Here is a 19,511-nt window from a genome sequence, read left to right as displayed (position 1 = left end):
AAAATTCAATTACCGCCTCAGCAGAGCCCGAATGACAGTGGGAAAAGCATTCAGCATATCCCTGCTTGTGTCCTTGAGGGGGCTGACTGAACGCCCCAACAGAGGAAGCCTGGAAGCATCAAATGTGCGAGAGAAGTTTGCAGATTACTTCAGCTCTCAGGCAGGAATGCATGTTTCTGATCAATACATTTGAAAACATCCAAATGTAGTTCTTGGAGCCGCTCTAAAAATGTGTTGTATCAAACACTTGGAATTGATGTAAATCTGATTGCTGTAAACTTCCATGATTTACACTTGTGGAATCTTTATTTAATTTTTACCAGTTCAGAATAAAATGGTTTAATTTCTGTTGAACTGTTTTGTACAGTCTTTAATCCATGCACATTTTGGATATATTTCTGCCACTAGCTTATGATTTGAATCAGCATGGGAAAACATAATATGCTATGCATTACACAGTACATAATAAAAAAATATTGACCTACACGCCTTGGTAAACTACCATATGTTAGTTCAAATCATTAATAACTATTAACAATGCATTACATATATATAAAATATAGGTCAGTACAGAGAGATGTTAAAAATGTGGGCTGTTGGTGTGTCTTCTCCACGAATAGGGTTGCTAACTAGAGAAGCTGCACTGAGGACAGTGTATGCTATGTGCCACAGGTGAGTATTTCAGTAGATGGACTACAATAGACTACAATTGCGCAGTAGGCTATATGTTGTCCTTTTTCATACTGTTACCGTGGAATACAAAGCTAAAAGAAAATAGTCAGGAGGAAAAGAATACAGCGAATGAAAAGTGCTTTTGCCATATAAATATTCTTGTCATATCATGTTACATTAAAATACTAAGGGCCCTATCTTGCACCCAGCGCAATTGACTTTGTACACCGACGCATGTTTCATTCCTATTTTGCACCCGACGCAAAGCGCGCTTTTCCCTCCACAGAAGCACGTCGCTAAACTAGGGAATGAACTTGCGCTCCCTGGGCGGTTCAGCGCAAAAAAGGAGGCGTGTTCCGGCGCAAACGTTCCCTGGTGCTATTTTACTGTTCCATAAAACAATTGCGCCACTGGCCAGAAAAAACCTAGTCTAAAGTCAGTGGCGCGTTGCGCGTTGTTCATTATGCTATTTTAAGGGCGCATGCTTGACCATAATGTATAGAGTGCACAACGCTCATACACTGTGATTCTCTAATCTACACAGAAGCAGCAGTTTTCATTTTTGCAAATCATATTATTACAAACGATAGATAGATAGATAGATAGATAGATAGATAGATAGATAGACAATTTATTATAAATATAATAATTTATTATAAAAGCATACATCTAGCTTACACATTTACCCACATTATTATATGCCTGTTTAACCGAAGCTAATTTGGGTGTGTTTCTCCCATCCCCAATGTCACTTCTCTCTCTTTTACGGCCGTGACGAGAGCGTTGGTCTCCTCGGCTGTGAACCGCTCTTGGCGCGCGCCTGGCAAATCCGCCGTTATAATAGCAATACGCCAAGGAAAAAGTGCGTCTGCTCTTAAAGGGAATGTGAGATGATGCTCTGATTGGTTTATTTCACGTTACGCCCAAACCACACCTATGAATAATGAAGCTACTTCAGACCAACCCCTTTTAGATTTGCGCCCGGCGCAAGAGTCATTTATCCCGCCGGGAAAATAGCAACAGCGCCGAGACCCGCCCACTAAGTTACTTGCGCTTTGCGCTTTGATACTTGCGTTTCAGATCGTTAAAATAGGGCCCTAAGAGTTACGTTATTCTTGTCTGAATATGACAGCATATGACAGCATGCAGGAAATTTTATATAGCTCATTCAGTCAAACAGAAAGGTAACCCGCTCCACCCTGCTTTAAAGAGCTCGAGCATTTAAAGCGGCAGACGACAAAACTGCAGCATGTGCTTAGAATAAACAGAGGGATATCGTTCGCTGGTGTGGACGCTAATACGGCCTTAAGAAAATTGATTCACATCGTCCAGTCCCTATTACTTTACAGAGGATTAACCGTGATCTCTTATACATGTATCGTATGTGTAAGTATTATCAAAAGAAAAAAGTAAATGTCAATGCATTGTTTTATTGTTGCATTGTTGTAGCCTATGTATTACTTACAGTAGCCTACCTTATGCCTCTGAATCTATGCCTGCCTACCTACCCTCATATCAATATCAAATTTATTTCTAGAACACAGTTCCAGTAGTGGGATTGAATGTGAGATTGAATAGTGCACTCAATAACGTCCACAATGGTTTCGGACATCCAAATGGCTGTTCCCTCAAATACTACCCTATTGAAAATTTTTTGGCTGTTAGTATGAATATGATAGCCTTACTATAAGCTAGTGTGCTCCAAAACAATGACACAATTCGCATTTAGAAGACCAAACCCAACAATGAAATTGAAAATCAGGTTAATGTCAGAATCCAAGATGGACATTAATCTCCAACGTCGGACAGACGTTATATTGTGGTTGAAAATGAAAATCGTGTTGACGCCAGAAACCAACACAAGTCGGGTTCTGACGTCAATCTGACGTTTCTGACGTCAATCCAGTTTCTGACATCTGTCCGACTTTCATTTCCAACCAAAATCCAACGTCTGACGTCGGTTTCTGACGTCAGCCTGACTTTCATTTCCAAACAAAATCCAACGTCTGTCCGACGTTGCATGTTGACGTCAAACTTTCTACTCAAGGACCTTGACAGAAATATAGTAGAGTAGTGAAATTAAAATGAAAAGTTTCCAGAAAGAATAATACTCAAGTAAAGTACAGATACTCAAAAAGTGTACTTAAGTACAGTACTCAAATGAAGACTCTTAAAAATAAAAGTTTCCAAAAGTGGGTATTTGCAGTGAACGTCTAAGTGATTAGCTCTGAAAAGAACCATTATTTCTAGTGTGAAGAACATTTTAATAATCTGAGCTGTAAAGAACCATTTGTGTAATGGAATTTAAATTCCATGGATGCTAAAGGTTTTAAGTGTATAATAAATATTCAATATTAAATACTGAAAACAAATAAACTATTTGTGCTCTTAAGATTGTGACGTTATTTTCATGACATTCAGACTAGGCTACAGCAAAAAAAAAAAAAAAAAAAAAAACATTCAAAAAGTCAATTAATGTGTTAATTTCTTTTTTCTATTTTTTCTTTTGTGATTATATATATTGACAGGTTTTGTGAGATCCACCCCTTCATTATAAATTACCATTAACATTATAAAACTGTTTAACTAAAAACAAATACTACCAAAATACATTCAAAACGTGTTTGCGCACACTTTCGGTGTGCACTACTTTTCCACCAACATGGCAGCCGACTCAATGGGAAAACAAAGGTCAGAACTTTTAGGAAATGTCACTCATTTCGTCTCTCACCACTTAGTGGTCTGTTTGGCAGGAGGGGGCTTGGCCTGGTCCCGGTCACCGGGGGCAACGGAATAATGAATCACCACAGCAGCGAGGCTCGGCAGCCAGAGCAGCACGGCGGGACACTATTGTGCCTTGGCCTGAACTATAGGCAAACCAAGCTGGCAGGAGGTCTGGAAATAGTTACAGTCAAATAGAGGCATGTACTGATCAAGAACGCAAGAGGTCTGCTATCCACATGGGCTAGAAGATGGTTTTCTTTTGCTTTCCCCATCCCTCCCTCTCGCTCCTGCCCCCCTGATCAGATAAAACATACTGTAACAGCACTTAGTGTTTGGCAAATTGACGATTGTCACAAATTTTAAGAGATGTCAGTCATCGTATTGAGGCTGTGCAAGAGATAATGTACATCCAGCCGGTTGTTCTCCCGAAATAAACCCCAAAAGGCTGATCAGTCCCCCGTGGCAAAACAGATGATCATGATGATGATTACTCGTCACATAAATAGACAACATATTGATTTGAGTTGAAATATTTGATTAGCTCATTAAACACAAAGCTTCCATTCAGAAAAACAGTTCCTAGTCTCTCAGATAAAAGAAAAAAAAGGTACAAAAGTTGTCACTGGGATGGCTGGGTAGTAACTGATTACATGTAACCTGGATTACGTAATCAGATTCCAAAAATTAAGTACTCGTAATAAGATTATATTTCATTTTAAAATACTCCTAATCAGACTATATTACTTTTCTATTGATTATTACATGATACACACTCTCAGAAAAAAAGGTACAAAAGCTGTCACTGGGATGGTACTCTTTCAAAAGGTACACCTTTGTACCTAAAGAGTGCATATTAGTACCTCAAAGGTACCAAAGTACATATTAGTAGTAACTAAATGGTACACATTAGTACGTTTTAAAGGGTACCGTCCCAGTGACAGCTTTTGTACCTTTTTTATTCTCAAAATGGCTCAATAAATCATTGATTCTACTTTGTTATATTTAAAAAAATTCTTTCTATAAAAGCCTACTGCTATATCATCCGGTAACGCATGAAAAAGTGAGGGTACACTTGAGATCATCACTGTTTATATAGGCCTATGTAATTCCTAAAAAAATGTGTCGGGGCCATGAGAATGACCATGAGAAAATGTGGGTCCCATCATGGCCAAATCAGTTAAGAACCACTGTAATACACCATTTAGCCACTAATATGTACACTTTAGGTTCTAATGTACCCTTTAGGGGTAAATAAGGTACAAAGGTGAACCTTTTGAAAAGGTACTGCCCTAGTGTGTACCTTTTTTTTCTGAGAGTGTAGCAAGCAGCTTTGAGCCTTGATGAACGAATGAATAGGATAACAATGAACAATTTAAGCCATATTAAAATCTTACCTATTTATCATCTTGTAATCTAATCCATTAGAGTGTACAAAACAATCGTTCTAGCTAAAAGACAGACACTTTTAACACTATAGGCCTACTGTTGATACTGAAGTATGTTAGTATTGCAGTAGTTTTTGGTGTGGCAACTTTTGTTTTGAGAAAACAGTAAGTCATTGGAGTGGTGACAATGATAAGGGAGTTAGGTTGTGCCAGCTCAGTGCTCTTTTTTTTTTTTGCCCCAGGTGAGGGCAGACTGATCAGATGATTATTTCTGAAGGGGTAAACAGTGTCTGAAATAGAGCCGCGGCAATTACCTGAGTTTCAGGTAATCAAGGTAGAGCTGAATAAAGGGTGCAGTCTGCGTTCCTCCACCTCGCCTCAGACTCCATTACCTGTTCTCTTTCAGACAGCATAATAAGAGCAGAGTAACCCAAACCAGACTCTCAGCAGGAAAATCTGGTTGTCTGTCAAGTTCATTGTGTCAAGCAGCTCAGATATGGTTCCACTACTCTGAAACAAGACCCTGGGTTTGGGGTTTAAAGAATCAAAGAGCTTCCAGATTGAGACTTGACCCCATGATCAGGGATAAACTGTGTGTGTCTGTGTGACCTGAACATCATTTTAAAGCGTCATGATTTCAAATCCCTGTGTTTGAGAGTATGAGGATCAGACAGTCAGTAGAACATAATTTACATTGTAAACGTATTTTGTGCATATTATATATATTTTGATATATATTAGGATATACTTAAGGTTATATACTTAAGGTATAGGTTATACTGATATACAGTGGGTACGGAAAGTATTCAGACCCCCTTAAATTTTCCACTCTTTGTTATATTGCAGCCATTTGCTAAAATCATTTAAGTTCATTTTTTTCCTCATTATTGTACACACAGCACCCCACATTGACAGAAAAACACAGAATTGTTGACATTTTTGCATATTTATTAAAAAAGAAAAACTGAAATATCACATGGTCCTAAGTATTCAGACCCTTTGCTGTGACATATATTTAACTCAGGTGCTGTCCATTTCTTCTGATCATCCTTGAGATGGTTCTACACCTTCATTTGAGTCCAGCTGTGTTTGATTATACTGATTGGACTTGATTAGGAAAGCCACACACCTGTCTATATAAGACCTTACAGCTCACAGTGCATGTCAGAGCAAATGAGAATCATGAGGTCAAAGGAACTGCCTGAAGAGCTCAGAGACAGAATTGTGGCAAGGCACAGATCTGGCCAAGGTCACAAAAAAAAATTCTGCTGCACTTAAGGTTTCTAAGAGCACAGTGGCCTCCATAATCCTTAAATGGAAGACGTTTGGGACGACCAGAACCGTTCCTAGAGCTGGCCGTCCGGCCAAACTGAGCTATCGGGGGAGAAGAGCCTTGGTGAGAGAGGTAAAGAAGAACCCAAAGATCACTGTGGCTGAGCTCCAGAGATGCAGTCGGGAGATGGGAGAAAGTTGTAGTAAGTCAACCATCACTGCAGCCATCCACCAGTCTGGGCTTTATGGCAGAGTGGCCCGACGGAAGCCTCTCCTCAGTGCAAGACACATGAAAGCACACCTGAAGGACTCCAAGATGGTGATAAATAAGATTCTCTGGTCTGATGAGACCAAGATAGAACTTTTTGGCCTTAATTCTAAGCGGTATGTGTGGAGAAAACCAGGCACTGCTCATCACCTGTCCAATACAGTCTCAACAGTGAAGCATGGTGGTGGCAGCATCATGCTGTGGGGGTGTTTTTCAGCTGCAGGGACAAGACAACTGGTTGCAATCGAGGGAAAGATGAATGCGGCCAAGTACAGGGATATCCTGGACGAAAACCTTCTCCAGAGTGCTCTGGACCTCAGACTGGGCCGAAGGTTCACCTTCCAACAAGACAATGACCCTAAGCACACAGCTAAAATAACGAAGGAGTGGCTTCACAACAACTCTGTGACTGTTCTTGAATGGCCCAGCCAGAGCCCTGACTTAAACCCAATTGAGCATCTCTGGAGAGACCTGAAAATGGCTGTCCACCAACGTTTACCATCCAACCTGACAGAACTGGAGAGGATCTGCAAGGAGGAATGGCAGAGGATACCCAAATCCAGGTGTGAAAAACTTGTTGCATCTTTCCCAAAAAGACTCATGGCTGTATTAGATCAAAAGGGTGCTTCTACTAAATACTGAGCAAAGGGTCTGAATACTTAAGACCATGTGATATTTCAGTTTTTCTTTTTAATAAATGTGCAAAAATGTCAACAATTCTGTGTTTTTCTGTCAATGTGGGGTGCTGTGTGTACAATAATGAGGAAAAAAGAACTTAAATGAGTTTAGCAAATGGCTGCAATATAACAAAGAGTGTAAAATTTAAGGGGGTCTGAATACTTTCCGTACCCACTGTATATTAGGAAGTACAACAACATATTTCACCTATTAGATGAAGAATACCCTCTAAGAATTTAAACCCTAATCATTACATTTGTTTAAAAGTATTTTAGAATGTTTTGAAGTGATAATGTTGTTTTATTTTACTAAACTGCTAGGAAATATAGCAGCATTTCAATCTACTGTAAGTAGCACACATGTCCTGATTTTAAGTTAAATGTTCCCCTTAAATTATCCTAATAAGACCATGCATTTGTAGATTGAACCAATTAACTAATTCACTAAATATTGCTAATTTGATACACAGCTATTTTTTTTAATTCAAAAATAATTAAGAGAACACTTACCTACTTTACTTACTTTCATTTTTTGAATGAAAGAAAAGTTGTGATAGATTTTTTTCCCTATTGTGACATATATCTGAGTGAAACGGCTTCTCGAATAAGAAAAAAAGTAGGGTGGGACTTGATTTTGTCCATCGGGAGTTGATTGGATGGTTTGCTATTGCTGTGATGTCATGTGAGTGACAGCTCGGTTGCCCCGCCCTCGCGACAGTAAACACATCATCAAAGAGATGTCACTGCAAGAGGGAGGGGAAGTTATTACAAGTGCACATGAATTTAAAAGGAATTGCATGAATAAATAATTTAGCCTATAATAAATACAGAATTTTTCCATTAAAAACAAGACTTGTCCATTTTTATTTCATGGGGGCTTTAATGCACAATGGTAAAAGTCCTATTTAGTTAGCAGCTCGGAACTTTAACCATGCCAGTTTAGATTCATTTCACTTAGCTCAGTATGATGTATCTTGTTAGGGAGAATCTCAATAACATGCACGTGGTTAAGTAAATCCAAGCTGAGGATTTACATACTGCAGAACATTGAGAGATTCAAGAAACATGCACACAACTACACCTACCCAAATATTCACGGGCATCCTGCCCATTGGCCACAGTTGGGTATGTGCCACCCTAAACTCCATCCCAACCAAGAAAGCACCAAATGGCGCTACACGAGAGGAAGACTTTGACTTCATCTCATGATTAAGTGGTTATTATGTGCTAATGAACTGCCCCACGGGGCAACAAAATGTTCCGTCTGTTTTTCTGTACCCTCACCCACTGGCACTTCATGGGAAGCATCAGTGAATTGCACAGTAGGCATCATAAATTGGGCTAATTTACAGCCTTTTATTTTTTGGCAGCTCTGACCAACCAAAGCCAAAAGCCAGAGGAGAGGTGAGGCTTTACCCACCAGCCAGCTGCAAATTGCAGTCAATTGCAAATGGTGTAAGGGTGATTGATAGAGAGAGAGAGAGAGAGAGAGAGAGAGATAACTGCATATAATGTAAGGTAGAACATAATTACTTGATCTTGTGCCATAAGTTCACACATTTAGACATGTGTGTTGCCTTTTTAGACTATCCTCCTGCAGCCATGAAAAATGCTATGCTCACAGCTAGATTGCTGCAGTGATGACATATTTTTGTATCCAAGCGGGACGTTCACATCACCCTAGTCCACTTGACAAAAAAAAAAAAAGATTTTTCCCAATTGCTTTTGGATTGAAAATAACCTCTGTGACTCAACAGAGGTTTATAATTATTACATGTTTATTCATCATAATCATGATGAAGCCTAAATACAATACAATACAATACAATAATTGCTTCACATTATAACCACTGAAAGATCTAAGACATTTTCTAAAATAACTGAAAATGTGTTCGTCTGAAAAAAGATTGACATATACATGTCGAACGGCTTGAGGGTGAGTAAATCATGGGTTAAATATCATTTTTGGCCGAACTATCCCTTTAATGTCCCTGACAACCTCTGTATAGTCCCATATTTAGCAACCACCTTTTTCAAGACAAGTACAAACAAACAAAAAACACAAGGGGGTATTACAGATGTATTTTATGAAGTAAAATAAAATGTGAAAATATGTTGAGCTTGTGTTCGCCACAGAACTTTTTTTCAGGCATTTAACCAAAAACACCCATTGACTTCAGGACGACAGAACGTTTCTGGGTTTTGGCCAACAAAAATAAGTAATTCCTGTAGCACGTACTGATAGGTGGAAATGAGTTGAGACGAGACAGGGCTATTTTTAAATAGGGTGACGTAAGGGTGACTGGGACATAAGGTCAAATAGGACAGTATAACTATACAGAGTTTATTTTCTCACCTAATGAGTGAAAAAAAAAAAAAACGTTTTTGCTGAGTCGCAGCTGTGAGACCACATAATCAAAATTTGATGCCTTTGGTGTGACATCATGTAGGCTAGGAGGGCGGGGCAGGCATCAAACAGGAAGTTGACCCTGAAATACACTTTTCAATGACTTTTTGGAGTTCAAGCCTTCTTTTACCTCAATTGTAGCCTAATGTGAATTTTGGATGAATTAATAACCTAAACGTTGAAAAATAAAAGTGAGAAATAAACATGGATTCTTAATAAAGATAAACAGAAAAGGGAAATCTTGCATTTGAAATTATATCAAAGTATGAACTAACTTGTGTAGGCTAATGAATATGCTTTCACTGCTAGCCTAAATCAATGATAAGATGCTGTCCCAATCACCCAAATGTTAGAGGTTTTAGCTCAGTTTACATAAAAGTATATGTCACGCATCCTTATATTATAATATGAACTTGTTTCCTGTTCAAGTGGATAGGTAACATTTTCAGTATTACAGAAATGTACTGAGTTGGGCTGATGTTTTTCATTTATGGCAAGAAATCTTACACAAGGCGGAAAGTCAAAAACTGTCCCAATCACTCTTAACTCTGCTACTGAAAACATATTAATAGCAGGCCAATGCTGTAGATAGGCTACCACCTGTAAAGTAAAACATATACCTGGTGTAAGGAGCTGCTCGTTTGATGTTTGAAACCTTTGCAAGCCACACCTTTCAGCATGTTGGATTTCAGCACCTGGACAGCTCCGTGCGCACTCTTACTGACGATTGGTCAGTGTGACACTCTAAAGTTTCTTTTTATCTCGTTTCATTCTTCACATTTTCATATTTAGTCTATGTAGGCTATAATAGTGACGTTAAAACATAAACTGTTTCAGATGTCTGTTTAGCTGAGACATTTAAGGTTTCTGCTCGCGAATGCAAAATAGTGTCCTGGGCAACTGCAGCTGCGCACGGAAAGCTGTGGAATCCGCAGAACAATTGAGAGCAGTGTTCGCCATCTTCTCGCCTTCTCCGGGCTATTTGCATAGTCCGTTCTGGTTGACTGGCTGCCACAGACCGTCCGGGAGACCTCTTTTGTCCGTTAATCAGCAAGTGACAGCGGGGTGACAACTCTCAGGTGACGGATCTCCCTTCGAGGAACGTGAGGAAGAGGAGACATCGAAAGATTCCAATCTCGCGCTCCTCTTGATTTGAATGGCTATATAATTCTTTTCTGAAAACGTTTCGAAATCCATCTGTTATTTAAACCCACACGCACTTCATAAGTCGCATTCTTAAGGACAGCAGCACAAGACTGCTGTCAGCCCTTCGAAAAGTGGGTTAGATGCAAAAATTATTAGCCAAAACTACAGACGTGAGACTGCTTAGACCTTGGATTACAGTCTAAACAAAAGGTGTCGTATTTGGACTGAGTTTAAGGATGTCTGGGGTAATAAAAATAAATATTTTACAATCTAGAAAATCAAAACTAACTTCAATATTTTTAATCCACGTGTGTATTCAAATGATTTCCAAATCGAGGTTGAACAAAACATTCCTAAATGAATTAAACATCCACATAATATTAATATAAAGCTCCTCGAAGGACGGTTAAATGATCTTTCAATCATAGAAATATCATTTATTTTTTCAGAAATGGTGTATATTTGGCAAATATGGTTTCCATTTTCCATTCTTTTTAAAGTTAGTGCACTTACTCGCTTCAGACAGTCTGATTGGGTGAGGCTGTTTTGGATGTTCGCAACTTTCAGCTTCATCCGCGCATGTTCCAACCGGGAACTTACCCTCTCGTGCACCTGCATCGCCTCTCATTGCCTTCAGGAATTCGCTGATGCTTGTAATCAGCTTTGTAAGGCCAATGAGTGCACGGATGTGCGACACTTCCCAACTGCACAGTGAGTCGCGCAGGCCCGCTGAATGACAGTCAGCGTGGGGCGCCGTTCCAAAGCCGCGCGCTGCCAAATTCCAACAGAGTCTCTCACAATCACTTCGCCGCAGGCCCTCGCACAGGCGGACAGTAACAGGGGAGAGTAAGATTTGCGTGTGTGTATGCGGGAAAAAGAGACTAAGAGAAAGAGATAACTCGCTAACTACCGTGCGCTTCCCGAAGCGCTGAACAGAACTTTAGTCGCATGTACTTAATCTCTACGGCACGTTTCCTACGAGCGTATTTGCCTAAGTAGAACGTAAAAACGTTCGTAAATTAACCAGAGCCTCTGACCACTCGTAAACCCATTACATGCTTAAAGGGATCCTTCTCCTTTCCTTCAGTTTGTCATAAACAAAGGGACACCTAATAAATGATGCACATTTTAAGTCATTGCAAACTACAAAGCCAATTTACTCTATACACTCTTGCTGGGTTGGGTCAAATATGGACAAACCCAAACGTTGGTTTAAATGAACCTATAGGTTTAAATTGTTTAATTTAAACCAATGGATGGTTTTGTCCATATTGGACTGGTTTGAAACAACCCAGCATTTTTGATGCGCAGGAGTAGGCCTACTGTAAACAATATATTGTTGGTTTAACATAAAAAAGTAAGTTACCTGGTTCATTGAAATAAAAAAATTGAGTTAAAACAATGAAGGAGACTCAAAATATGATGTTATCTGAACCTCATTTATAAGTTTATTTGACAAAAGAAAAAAAGTTTTTTTACAGGCTATTTTAAAGGTGTTGGTAAAAACGTTTTATACGACTTTATATTATATAATAGGTATATATGAAATTAAGCCTATTAAATAACAAATTTGTGTGTTAAATGTCAATCGTCTTTCTCCCCACTGCTCCATGTAAGTCTCATATAGCATGTTTTTGAGGATTATAGATGATTTCAACATTATTGAAATGCATGTGGAAGACAAAAGTTTGGACACATTTAGCACGGCGTAAGGAAAGATTATCTTAAAAAGCCGGATTTGCAAGGTTGTACGTCCAATAAAGAGTAGACAAACACAAAGGTTAGAGGAAAAACTATAGGCTACATTTTTTTTATTTCTGGCAATTTAAACAAAAGAGAAAGAAAGTTGCCCCCTAATATTGCGTGGAACATTTAGGTTTTTGCCTATTCGGTAAACATTTAACCAAGTGTAAAGCGACTGTAGCACATACCGTCTCGTGCCTCTTGGAGGTTTGTGGATTAGGAAAAAAGACTGCGAGATTGTTAAACATGTCAACGTGTAATTTCACGATAAGGCCCGCGCAAGGAATTTATTGGCCCAGTTGCTGTTTCTATTCCCCGCTAATCTGGCGTCGCACATTCGTCCTCTGCAATCTGTCTCCGTAATCTTCCGTAGCAGAACGGCAACCGGCTTTTTTTTCTGAAGAGGCAAGAAAACATGCAGGGGTATGATAAACCCGATGCTAATTAGGAACATTTATGACAGCGAGTGCAAAGGATCGCCGGTCTTACAAATGACAAAATATACAAGCCAATTTTTTTTACCATTTCACTTTAGAACATGGCGGTGTAAAGGTGATAAAAGTCTGTCTAGCTATTATAGATGTGTTGGGGGTATTTGCGGGGTTGTATTCTTTACTTCTGCCAGGAAACGGTGAAGGTGAATAGGGTGAGATTTGCCAGTCTGCTGGACTGGTGCCCAAGCTGGGCTCACTCCTTTTGTTTCTGGATGCAAATCCGCGTTGCCAAGAACAACAATGTTGTGTATTGCCCTATCCTTGTGCATGCGAGGACAGAGTTTATTTTAAAATGTATTTTCTTTAAATAAGAAAAATGTAGTAAAAATATAGTATTTTTAGTGTCCTGTCCACAAAAAAACTAAACAAAAAAGTTTTTCATGTCGTTCTTTAAAAATAAAATAGTTACGTTATTTGTTCCCAAACTAATTTGCTTTAGTCCTATCCATTTTTGTTACAAAGATCAAAGTGAAACTTCTTCGTCGACATTCTCACGGTCGTCTGTGGAGTTAAAAAAAAAAGAAAAAGAAAAGAACTGAAGTTGAAAGAGCTCCCTGAATCCTGCTACTTGTTGCGGGAAAGCTCCCGCGTCACGTCACTCTTCCGGTGGGTGTCATTGTAATAAGAATGTGACTTGTCGCTGACCCGGGGGTTCAGCTTTTAGGGCTGTCTAATCCTCCTCTTTCCCTGACACAAAACGCTCTCTGCCACGCACTCTGCATTCATCTTAATCCCACTGACACCCCACGGAGGATACGAGCAACATTTGCTTGACGGCCCACCACTGATTCAATTATAAGAAAATTAGGTTGTCAATTTTAGTAAAAGAAAATAAGCCACAAGGCGAAAAAAAAAAAATAAGAAAAAAAATGCATATCAATAGTGGAAATAAACAGTAACATTTTTAATTCCATTAGGAGATTTAGAACGCAATTATTCCATATCCGGTAAATATAGTCATGAGTGGCTCGCGGGAACCCGGGCGGATTTAATTGAAGTGGAGCGGATTTAAAGCATATGTCTGCACAATCCGGGGCTCACAGGGAAAAAACAGGGGTTGGTCCTTTGAACAATGAATAATGTGGTTCGCTCTCTATTTGCTGTTCTTCGTTTTTCATTGGACACTCTTTATTTTGAGAGGTCTTGAACTTTGACCTCCATCATATGCATCAAGACACAGCAACAACGCCACGGAAGGCTTATTGAAAGAAACAAAATACAGAAGGTTTCCTTACTGTAAAATAGCTTTGTCGCAATTAAAGCAGCTCAACAAAAATAGTGGCATCAAATAAATAGTAATTATCAAGCGATCTGAAGAGGTTTCGTTTATTAGACAGACACAACACGATCTAAGTGGAGCGTTTATAAGTGTATAAAACTCGTTTAAAACGTTTACATTCAATAAAGTAATATAGCCTATTTAGGCTTTAGGCTTTCCCTTCATTCATCACGCATATTGAAATTTCCCAGTGACTTTAAAAAAATAAAAAATAAACTTACCCGAGAAATTGTATTAGCAATGGAAAATTATTTGGAAATGAAACCGTGATTTATAATAATAATAAAAACAATTGCACGTGGTCCTACATATGCGTAGTGTCCCATACAATTTTCAGTCTTTTTTACGATACTTTTACTTTTTAAGATACAAAATTATGTTTCAATTTTACATTTTATATCTGATAGCCTGAATGCTACACCTATATAATTAAAATAGCCTAATACTGTGCTGAAAATATTTCCAATTGAATAATTCGTTCTTACACATTGTTTTGTCCCAATATTTAAAAAAAAAGGTTCAGAATAGATCAAGCAGAGAGTGACTAAATTTAGTGGTTTATACAGACATATAAACGTTATCACATTTCCAGCTCGCAAAAAGCAAAACAACACAGCAAACTAACTTTCCAGAATCAGAGCAAAAGCAAATTTATTCTTCTCACATCAACGCAAAACGTTTCCTCTTTTTTCCTGGCAAATCCGAATTATATTTACAGATGTGTATCAATCTTCTCTGTAATATATTCACAATGTACAAGGGAAAAAGAAAAAAAATACAACAAACAAATAAGGAATAGAGCAAATACAGTAACTCACGTGTTGACAAATCAAAGTGTGATAGAGAAAAATCTTAGAAAACTTTAAAAACATTGTATTTTGACTATTCACTGTTGCAACCACTCTTTTTTTTTAAAACATAGTAGCCTACCATCTCTCTCATACACACACACACACACACACACACACACACTCACTCACTCACTCACAAAAGAATATTTAATCCCTCGCAAATGTGTAAAGCTCACGCATATGGTGTCATTCCGGACAAATTATTCAGACAACATCCCGAGGACACCCTTCAGTTTAAGTATTAGCCTATATTTAAATAAAATCACCTTCAAATTTACAAGAACAGACATTCTGTACAAAAAAGGTAGTTATGCTCTAAAAGAGGTACATATTTGGTTATTCGAGTCTGAATGCGTATAGTTGCGAATCGTTTCATATGTGTGTCAGTGGAACGGTTCCGTTTACGCTCGTCGTGGAGCTTTGATAGTGCTGCGGTACAGCGTGAAGTCTGCTCTGAACGGACGGGTCCCCTCCCTCCGGCGTCGGTAAATACATGCTTATCATCTCGCGCAAGTCTCCGGGACAAGGGGCTCGAGCGTGAGCGGTAACGGGAGGGCTTACGCTCGGCTCCGATTTGACCAGCGAGCCCAGCGCGCCGATGGCCCCAGATGAAGCCACGCTGGAGTTTTGATGTTGCGCGTAGGATATTCCCCCATAGCCTGACGGCGAGGCGCTCATGTAGCTCTGAGAGTTTGAGATGGGGCTGTACTGGAGAGCCGTCATTTCGTAGCGGTGCATAGGCTGGGGGTTGTGTGGATGGTGGTGGTGCCCGTGGTGGTGATGCGCTCCGCTGCCTGGGTGCTGACTGTAGGCGAGCTGAGCCTCCTGCATCATCGCGGCAGCAGCCGCGGCAGCCGCCACCTGGCCTGAGTACGCGCCGTTGGTCCAGCCGTTCATGTGCGCGTAGCTCGCCGCGGTGCTGCCACCGTGACCCACCGGACTGTCTAACCTCTGCCCGACCCCCGCTGCACCCATCCCCATCCCCATCCCCATCCCCATGCCGCCTCCGCCCCCTGATCCAGCGAGCAGGCCACCCGCCAAAGAGTACTTGTCCTTCTTGAGCAGCGTCTTGGTCTTCCTCCGGGGTCGGTACTTGTAATCCGGATGCTCCTTCATGTGCATGGCGCGCAGTCTTTTCGCCTCGTCAATGAAGGGTCGCTTTTCCGCCTCGGACATGACTTTCCACTCCGCTCCGAGGCGCTTGCTGATCTCCGAGTTGTGCATCTTTGGATTCTCCTGAGCCATTTTTCTGCGCTGACCCCGAGACCACACCATGAACGCGTTCATAGGTCTCTTGACGCGGTCTTGGTTAACTTTGCTGTTGGGTCCCGTGTGGCCCGTGTTTGTGTTAGTCTGGGCTCCTGGAGAATGCAAGTCCGTCTCCATCATCATGCTATACATTCACCCGGCTTTAACTTACTCAGCTCACACACAGAAACATTCACACGTCCCCGTCCGCTGGCAGGCGCACACGCGTAGAACCTCCTAATAACAAAAGAGGCCACTCGAACAGGAGATGGGTACAATCCAAACACAGGATGATGGATGGGAACTTTGCGGCAGCTCGTCTCCCTTTTGTTTTATTCTAACTTCCTCTCGGGGTGATTTTCACATCCAGTGCACTGCAGAATTGCCTTTGAGCTACTTTCAGCGGCAAGCTAGAAAAGTTAGTGGAAGAGCGGCCATATGATGCGCTTTGACAGGGAATAAATGAGTGAGAGAGAGCCAATGGCGTTTGAGGACGGGGCTGATTTGCATATGGCTCGCGGTCAGGTGACGAGCAAGGGAGAGATCGCGCGCGCCACGGGCGCAGCTGAAGGGTTTTTCTGCGGCACGCGGAAGGTAAACAGTTGGCTACAAACCACTGTTGACACGTTATTTGGGGTAATTTTTTCACTGGAATAAATCAGTATTTTTTTTTTTTTTTTACTTTTTTGGCTCTAATGTTTACTGAACACATCACCTTATTGAAACGCCGGAGACTGAACTTCAAACATGTGAGCAATGGTTTTTATTTTCATGTAGCTATATGGTTTTCTATCAGAACAATTCCAGTTATGTGAACCGCAATAATTAGCCTATATTGAAACACTATTTCAACTATTTTAACCACAACAATAGCCTACAAATGTCCCAAATAAGAATTAAATAAACTTCTTCGCAAACAGACAGTTTGTGTTAAAGTTATTTATATAGAGATTTTCCCTCACACACACACGTTTCCAGTATATTTTCCATTATTTATCACAGTTTTTATCACAATCCTTAAAAGTCCCTTATTTGAATAAATTGGTGCCACAGGTGTTTTCATGTTGTGACGGTTGCTAAGAAACAGGTGACTCACGCCCAGTGCATGTGCCATGTTAGGCCTTTTGTCATCAAGTGCAGAGTGGGGAACAGCTCAAAAATGGTTAGTGTGCAAAAAAAAGAGAAGTAATTGCTGTAAACCTGCCATGTTATTTTTTCCCCCAGCGCTGTATCTCAATTTCCTAGCACTTTTTTTTATTGGTATCGGAAATGTTGACTTAAACAATAGGCTACAATATCACAAGTAGCTATACATTCTTCCCAATGAATAAAAAAATAATAACTCCGCAATTCGCCAGTTCAAAAACACGTAAAATAATCCCCGGTTCGATTTGACGTCATCAGTGGAAAACAAGATCAAACACATTTACGAAGGCCGTTTTACTCACACGTTCCCTGGGCTTGTTTTGTCGGAAATATAATATTTTTCATCCACAAAATGTGCAAATGAAAAGCAAAATTTGTCACCTCGTGCTCTACATTAATTTAGAGTGTGATCGCCGTCTACTGGACGTGCACATACGAGGACCAGCAGCGCACTGTCCTACTGAAGAAACTCTGCTTTATATAAACTATAGGCGACATGTATTACTCGAATCACAGCAACAAGTTCTTTTACCCCACATATATTTTCACTGTTTCATAATAAATTTGTACGTGCGAGTTTCACGACACAATCTGTTAAATAGTTATGGAAAAATGGAAGAAAACCTTGAAATATTTGGAGTTTCTCCAAATACCCTTTTTAAACGTGAAAATGTGAGGTGCGTGATATTGAAGGGCCTGGGAGGCGCGGAGGGAGTCGCTCAGATTTCACACAAGACTTGCTCTCAGAATATCTCCATTAATTGTGAACCGATGCGAAAAATAAATATCGCATCGGTTAATGTGTTAATCATCACACCCATCAGTGGAAGTGGAAAAGGTGTTGCCATCAGTCAATTATGCCTTATTTGTTGGATTACACAACTGGTTTAACAATGGTGTCAGGATACAGATATTTAAATGAATAAATGAAAGAAACAATTGTAAGTGTCCATCGAATCATTCTCCAGTCCAGATAAAATGATTAAAAAGAAAAGACCCCCCCCCCCCCCCACACACACACACACACACAAAAAAAAAAAAAAAAAAAAAAACATATTTGAAGTGTGTGCTATTTTATATACCAAAAATAAATAGGCCTACATACATTTGAGTGTCTGCTAAATTATTAAATGTAGACTTACATATATTTGTAATAAAAAATGATCAAATGTTCTAATGTGACCATTTGATAAAGAAAAATGTAACAATATAATATTATTATTAATATTATTTATATTAATAATTGACCATGAATGAGAACCACGGATATAGGAAGAACACAATAAAGTGCAAGGAAACAGAAACCCAATAAAGAATAGAATGGAAATCACATGCACTATAAGCTTGGTGAACTGCAAGTGCCTCTACCCTGAACTGAGCTTCATAGCACTAAAATCCTTGTGTGTTGGTCTGTGTTCCAAAAGCTCAGTAAGTGGCGTCGCTCCGTTATGTCCCGACTGCAAAGTGAATTAGAGAGTCTCTTGAACTTGTGAGAGCGAGCAGGGTTTAAAAATGGTCAACATCTGTCAGGTGCGCCTGTTCTCGCTCTCCACCGCGTTTTAAACATAATTGAACAGGAAGGGAGGGGAAACTCGAGCAAGGGCTGTGTGTGCGGGGGGAGAAGGGGCTGTCTCACACACATATTTTCAGCTTCATTTTCAATTTCCAGACTTATTTCCGTATGATTCGCACGTTGACACTGACACTCTGAGAGGACTATAAAGGCATGGGGGATGATAGGGTTGTGCTCAGGAGAAGAAGGGAGTTTGCACACCTATGACCCTCGTCGAATCAACAATCATACAAAGTGTGCGACATCCATTTTGCACAATATCTCAATATAATCTCTATATTATACAGGTTGTCCAGGATCTCCTAAATGCATGGCGTTCTATCCTAGTACAAAGCTACTGGAGTCCATTATAAAGCATAGAGGAATTGTATATTAGTCTCTTAGTATTAGTATCTCTCAAAATATGTCAAATAGAAGGGGTTTAAACCATATTTATCAAATTCTTTCACAAAGTCACCTAATAAGGGCTAATTACATGTTTTCAGCAACAGTGCGTAGACTCGGATGCACCTAATCAATGTCTTGACAGACGAGTTTTGTACTTTTACTGAGATGCTGTCAGATGCTCCTCTAGGCTGGAATGCTTTCAATTATACAAGTAAAAGAAGGGGAAGGTGTAGGAAAGA

At 39.9% G+C, this 19,511-nt stretch overlaps 1 protein-coding gene across 1 annotated transcript; it reads right to left on the bottom strand.

The window, feature by feature from the left end:
* Window positions 1-14,562: 14,562 nt before the first annotated feature.
* sox1b (SRY-box transcription factor 1b) lies at window positions 14,563-17,212 on the bottom strand. Its single transcript, XM_084402137.1, has one exon. It carries the CDS (start codon window positions 16,317-16,319, stop codon window positions 15,291-15,293), a length of 1,029 nt encoding a protein of 342 aa, XP_084258263.1. The 5' UTR covers window positions 16,320-17,212; the 3' UTR covers window positions 14,563-15,290.
* Window positions 17,213-19,511: the final 2,299 nt, after the last annotated feature.

This window comes from Rutilus rutilus (genome assembly GCF_951802725.1).
Source record: "Rutilus rutilus genome assembly, chromosome: 2".
Lineage (NCBI taxonomy): Eukaryota > Metazoa > Chordata > Actinopteri > Cypriniformes > Leuciscidae > Rutilus > Rutilus rutilus.
This window is presented reverse-complemented; position numbering and strand designations above follow the sequence as displayed.